The sequence below is a fragment of the Musa acuminata genome, chromosome BXJ2-3, assembly GCF_036884655.1.
Source record: "Musa acuminata AAA Group cultivar baxijiao chromosome BXJ2-3, Cavendish_Baxijiao_AAA, whole genome shotgun sequence".
NCBI lineage: Eukaryota > Viridiplantae > Streptophyta > Magnoliopsida > Zingiberales > Musaceae > Musa > Musa acuminata.
Window position 1 is genome coordinate 2332621 of NC_088340.1, and position 6974 is coordinate 2339594.

General features: G+C 47.0%; 1 protein-coding gene across 1 annotated transcript; it reads left to right on the top strand.

Moving 5' to 3' along the window:
• The first annotated feature begins 2841 nt into the window (after positions 1 to 2841).
• On the top strand, positions 2842 to 5468 carry LOC135606868 (F-box/LRR-repeat MAX2 homolog). Its single transcript, XM_065098201.1, has one exon. It carries the CDS (start codon positions 3104 to 3106, stop codon positions 5240 to 5242), a length of 2139 nt encoding a protein of 712 aa, XP_064954273.1. The 5' UTR covers positions 2842 to 3103; the 3' UTR covers positions 5243 to 5468.
• The last annotated feature ends 1506 nt before the right edge of the window (positions 5469 to 6974 follow it).

Sequence of the window (6974 nt, forward strand, 5' to 3'; positions counted from 1 at the left end):
AAGTTCCCTTCGCAGCCATAAGACTTCACACGTGTTGTGTGCTTGTGTGTGGCTTACACACTATGTTGGGGTGTGCGCCTATGTCTCCTTCGCTAATACTCACCTGCCTCAGCGCCTATTTTACATGGGCCATATTAATAGTTTAATCATATATATATATGATTAGACTATTAGTGAATGATAATTATATATATATATATATATATATATATATATATATATATATATAATTAACTGCTAGATACAGACTGTACATGCTTGATATCGAGCACGTCGGGTGGTACAAGTTGTGTACCTATGTAACATATTATGATTGATTTACCTTTATATGAAATGCCATGATGTTTATAGTATTGATACATTATTACAAAGATAGAATAAAAAAAACTAAGTTACAGTGTGGGAGAAAACGAAAACAACAAGTTGGATAGGTAAGGGGAGGATAAGGTTCCTTAGCTTTATATCTTATTCATTGGCCTAACAAAGTCTTTTAGTGGAACCGCTCGATCTTAATTATAATTTGATTTTGTGATTGGGATACTAAAACCACGTCCACTTGAAACATGGCCGGCTTGGAACTAAAGTTGGCATTGCCCATTCCCATCACTTGCAGCTCCTTGACGTTACGCAACATGGAACCATGTTCTGTGGCATCTCGTTTACGCGGAAGTATGTTCTCTTCCCTGGAGCATTAGTCAAAAGAGTGCTTGGGGTTAATTAGATGTCAACCGTGTTTACAAGATGGACAAGCAGCAGTATGCATGCCTTGTCTGTTTCTAATTCATGCGTCGTATCCCTCAAAGCAGGTTGGCGAGCAGCACATGTGCAGGGGCAGACACTTTGCATCTGTTCTTAGCACAACCAACCATGCAGCGTACGCTGAATTCATCCTCAAGCCATTGAATTCTTGTTTCCAGGAAGGGGAATAGTATTCTCAGTGGAGATTCATGATCATCTGCAAGTCACATGCTATGGATTGATGTCGGTAAGAATGATATGATAAAGCGCGTGAGCAGGTGATGGAAGATGAAGCTGAGCTAAGTTGATAAGCCCGATGATGGTAAGAAGATGAAAAGGGCGCCCAAGGGTAGTGATAGAAGACGGAGAGCGTCATGAAGAAAGACGAAGAGGATGACATAGGATAATCGAGGAAGAAGATGGGAGTCGAAGAAAACAACAAAGAAGATACATCGATCGATGCATGAAGGATAAATGGGTTTAGTTTATTCTTCTTTGCAAATCGATCACACCGGAGGTGCATCAGATATATTCTTAAAACTGGGATGATGCTCCTCCCCATGTAAAAGCTAGCCAAGAGAGTAGACGGCACTCCAAAGCAATCCGTTTATACACTCGGGCAAAGGAAGACCTGATGGCCGGCTACAAGGAAGCTACAGTCGCCTGACGTGAAATATGGACGACGTAATCGGTCTTACGTACCCTGTTGGGTGTTGTTGCGTGGCGCCCATGAAAAGATGGGACAGATTTCCTCTCCGGTGAAACCGAGTCGACCGCAGACAGCCACCTGCAGTCGACTTCTGGCCTCTCACGGGGGCCGTCTTACCGTCGGGACCCACGCTAGTCATGCATCCAGTCTTGGATTTACGTGCCTCGACATTTATCGCCTCAATGCTTCGCCACCTAAACTTGGCATATATCTGTTGTCGTTCGCAACGCGACCTACGCGTCGATGTCAGGTTGCAATACCGCCATCGGTGTACTACTTCTACCAGCAAGATGATTCTGCTCCTTTCCTATTTGCTTCACACATCCTAAGAAAAACACTCTCTGATCGCATGCAACTTTCTTGCATCAGCTACTTGGAACTATTTTCTGCTATAAAGCTTTGATATACTGCAAAATTGTATTATCATATGAAACAATTTGTTCATCATGTTCTTTATAAAAAAAAGATAAAAATTAAAATGATCGATAATTCGACTTTCCTGAACCTGCAACTCTCCACCTCTCACGAAATCATCGTCACATCCCTCCCTCCGCCTCCCTACACCCTAATGGTTGCTACTTCCTCACCTTTACACCTCCTCCGAACAACCCCTCAGCTTTCTCCTTCACCCGAAACCTTGTCTTTTCCACCGTCTCCTGCGGACCGTACGTCATTCAATCTTCCCCTTCTTCGAGGATGATATCTTTAACTTTGCTGTCGGCTGTCCCAAGAGATCATGAACTTGTATTTCAAAAACTAAGGAGATTCGTTCTCAAGTCCAATGAAATTTGAGTAGATGTGTGCTTTCCAAGTGACTGTTCCCATCTAAAAAGCTGAACTAAGGAAAAGGGAAAAGAAATCCAATGACTATGCTTTCGAATCTAAAAAAAAATGAAGATCGACATCTTCGCACGTGAGTTTGATTGACATCTTGCAAAATATCGTAGTGATGCCTTTACCCCATTTTGGGTTTCTGGGTCACAGATTGAGGACTTCGACGATTGATCACGATGGCTCAACAACGGTAACTTTAAGCTCACACAAGAAGATGGTTAGCTAATTCTCAGCCTAAAGTAAGCGTTTCATTTATGTATTATTATTATTATTTTTTTCTTTTAGTTGTGCGTTTTTAAAATGAAAAAAATTACAAAATTTAATATTAAATCATAAGAAAAATAAAGTTTGAGGCGGTGAGGGGACACAAGAGGTACGGATCGGTGATTTGACCCCAGATGGGCAGGACTTAGGGTGGGGGGGCCCGGAACTCGGGTTGCTGCGTGAGTCACGGTGAAGGGGTTCGAATCCAGGGGCCCGGGTCGGCAGACTCGGCACGACCCGCTACGGTACCGTATCACAATACCATCTATATCTCGAAACGGTGGCACGAGTGCGAAGGCCCGCCCGCCCCCCAAATACACGGTGCAGAAAGGACAGAAACCCGATCGCCATCACATGGATGGCCACCCCCGATCCGATCTCCCCAACATTTCCTCCCATGACCGACCCTGCCCCTCATCCCCCATCCCAGCCTCTTCTTCTCCTGCTCGCTACCCTCATCACCTCCTTCCTTCATCGTTTCCTCGTAATTCTAATCTTTGATCTAAACCCTATTTCTACCACACCCAATTTTGTAGTGTTAGTAGCAGGTATAGGTAGATGGCCACCGCTGCCGCCACCGGCATCCACCTGCATGATCTGCCGGAGCCAATCCTGACGCACATCTTCTCGCTGGTGTGCGACGTCCGCAGCCGCAACGCCATGTCGCTCGCCTGCCGCCGGTGGCGCACCCTGGAGCGGACCACGCGCACGTCCCTCGTCCTCCGCGGCCACGTCCGCTCCCCCTTTCTCCTCCCCACCTGCTTCCCCGCCGTTGCTCACCTCGACCTCTCCCTTCTCTCGCCCTGGGGCCACCATCCCTTCCTCCTTCACCACCAGCAGCCCCCTCCACCGCCGCCGCCGCCGCAATTCTATCACCACAACCTCGCCGAGCAGGCCGTCCTTGTCGCCGCCCGCCTCGCCCAGACCTTCCCCCGCGTCTCCTCCCTCGCCATCTACGCTCGCGATCCCTCCGTCGTGGCCGCCCTCGCCCCGCTCTGGCCGGGCCTCCGCGCCGTGCGGCTCGTCCGCTGGCACCAGCGGCCCCCCGCCCTCCCCGTCGGCGCCGACCTTGCCCCGTTGCTCGCCGCCTGCCCTGCCTTGTCCACTCTCGATCTCTCCCAGTTCTACTGCTGGACGGAGGACGTTCCTCAGGCCCTTCAGGACCATCCCGTCGCCGCCGCCTCTCTCACCCGCCTCGACCTCCTCTGCCCGGCCTCCACAGAGGGTTTCTGCTCTTCCAAGCTGGCTGATATAGTTGCTGCCTGCCCCAACCTAACCCATCTTCTGGTCCCTTGCGTGTTCAACCCCCGGTGCATCGAGTTCGTCGGCGACGACGCCCTACTCATGCTCGCCACCGGCTGCCCTCGTCTCTCCCTTCTCCACCTCGTCGATCCTTCCACCCTCTCGCCCGCCCGCAGCGACTCCGAAGCCAAGGAAGACGCTGCGGTGACGGGCCCGGGCCTCGAGGAGCTCTTTGCCAAGCTTCCGCAGCTGGAGGATCTCGCTCTCGATCTCTGCCACAACGTCAGAGACGCCGGGCCTTCATTGGAAATGTTGAGCTACAAGTGCCCCAAGATCAAGTCGCTCAAGCTGGGGCAGTTCCACGGCGTCTGTAAGGGCGCTTGGCTGCACTTGGATGGCGTCTCCGTCTGCGGCCGCCTGGAGTCGCTGTGCATCAAGAATTCGGCTGATCTGTTCGACTCCGGCCTCGTGACAATTGCCCGTGGATGCAGGAGGCTATCCAGGTTAGAGATACACGGATGCCACAAGGTTACGGAGGCCGGGATAAGGAAACTCTCGAGCATCCTTCGATCCACGCTGGTGGATATCGCGATCTCCGGCTGCCAGCTTCTGGATGCCGCAAGGTCGCTGCGCGCGCTGGAACCGATCCGCGACCGGATCGAGCGCCTTCACATCGACTGCATCTGGGTGCTTCCCGAGCTGGATCAACTTCCCCAGACGCCAGAGAAGACGGCCGACGACTCGGATGTCGATCAGGTGGATGAGGAAATGTCCGACGAGTCAAGAAACAAGAAAAGTAGGCACTCGGACGGCAATGACGGCAGCAACGAGAGCAGCAGCTTCTGGTTTCGGACATGGGCGAATCTCCGGTGCCTCTCGCTCTGGGTTCCCGCGGGCGAGGTGCTAACGCCGTTGGGGGACGCAGGGCTGGAGAGCTGTCCGCAGCTGGAAGGTATCAGCATCAAGGTGGAGGGTGATTGCAGGACGTGCCCGAGACCGAGGCAGAGAGTGTTCGGATTGAGCTTCCTCGCTCGCTACCCTCGCCTGGTGAAGATGAAGCTGGACTGCGGGGAGGCGATCGGATACGCCCTGACTGCGCCCACGGGCCACATGGACCTGAGCTTGTGGGAGAGGTTTTACCTTCATGGAATAAGTGATCTGAGGCTTTACGAGCTCGACTACTGGCCGCCCCAAGACAAGGAGGTGAACCAGAGAAGCCTGTCGCTTCCGGCGACCGGACTGATCCAAGAGTGCCTCAGCTTGAGGAAACTGTTCATCCATGGCACCACCCACGAGCACTTCATGAGGTTCTTTCTCATGATGCCGGTGTTGCGGGATGTGCAGCTCAGGGAAGACTATTATCCGGCACCGGAGAATGATATGAGCACTGAGATGAGGGTAGACTCGTGCAGTCGCTTCGAGGAGGCCTTGAACAGCCGTCTAATTCCCGATTGATTAGAACACGAGACGAGGAAGGCGACAGGTTCACGTTGACTTACGCCCCTTTTCGATTTCATGCATGGACGTACGTGTGTACAGGTGCAGAGATGGACTGTAGTGTTGAAGTCCATGAGGGGATCGGATGAAAATTTTCGTGTTATGCTTTTGGAGTAATCAGAAGATGCAGTAATAATTAGCCAAAACACAAAAAGAACTTGCAGAATCTTTCTTATGGTTTTCACCAACCAATGCTCCAGTGGTTGATGAGATATTTTTTGCTTGTTTATATATATATATATAGGAGGAGGAGAAGGAGGAGGAGGATGGTACTGTTCTAACTCGGACCACCGGTTGATTGGTGTTTGTCATGAGTGAGACCTTTGGGCTAGAATCTCCTCGGAAGAAGGCTGGGCCAGCCTCCGACTGTGATGTAGATTTATCACTTGAACTAATCTTGCTGACGTGGGGATGTCTCTCGAACCCGTCAGAGTTTGTGGATACAACATTGGTCGATTGAAAAGTGATTCGGGGAGGGTTTACTTTAAAAACAACTTCTAAAATCAAATTATTATTATTATTATTATTATTATTATTATTTGATAAAATTTCGTAGTCATAAAGTTTAATAAGTAATTGTATTACTAAATCATCAATTACTATTAATTATTATAATTTTATTTTTAATTTTAAACATAATATATTTATTTGGCTTTAAATATCAAGGAGGATTACAACTCTTTTTAACAATCTCGTCAAACTATATTGATTAATTCATGACCATCCTTTAAACTATCATATTAACATTAATTCATCTCGTCTCCCAATTATATGTCTAGAGTATTACATAAACATTTTAGAAAGATATGATTAACACTTTGACTCTAACTATAATAAAAACTTCGATCTCAACTAAGACTCGTAAATTAAAATCATATCTAATCATAAAGCTTGATTTAATATTCCAGCAAAACTATAAGTTAAAAGTTTAATGTATCCTCTCACATAAACTCTCTCTCTCTCTCTCTCTCTGCATGTATCCATTACGTACAAGTGTTACAAATCGTTCTCGTAAGTCGATAGAAACTGTACCAAATTTAATGTTGGCCTCATTTATTTTTCTGATTGCCGCACATGGAATATCATCCATAAAATTCCCGATGAATAAGTCAACCAAAAAAAAATCTTTAATTGGGAATACCCAAAATCGTTCTTCAATTGTTTTCATACTAAACAACCGCACAATTTCTTTTTATTGGCGTCTATAGAGCAGTGTCCGGAGGATCTATGTTAGTTTGATAAATTCGAGAAAATCAAGCTTGTTATCTCCTATTAATTATAAATAAGGGTCTAGACTTTAAAGTCGGATGCACCACAAGAAAAACTTAATTTTTTATTTTGGGTTTAATTTCTATTAAGTCCACACATAGTTAAAATAGTTTAGGCTTATAGTTTGAGCTTTTCTTGTTTAGTAGTTTCAGGTATTTTATAACATAGGAACATTTTCCTAAGGCATTTGTAATTGTCCTTTTTATAGTAGAGTTTTACTCCTTTTCCGTCCGTGGACGTAGGTCAATTGATCGAACCACGTAAATCTGGTATCCTTGTCTCTTTTATTTTTCTGCTTTATTATCTTTATTAGGTTGTCAAATTACCCTTTGGTAAATTTTCTAAAGCTAGCTCTAACAAACTAGTATCAGAGCCTGATTTCAAGATCTTTTGGCAACGATGACAATAACAAAGATCATTG

What these genes read in the sequence shown, in the direction of transcription:
- LOC135606868 (XM_065098201.1), top strand. Translation starts at nt 3,104, where the DNA reads ATGGCCACCGCTGCCGCCACCGGCATCCACCTGCATGATCTGCCGGAG.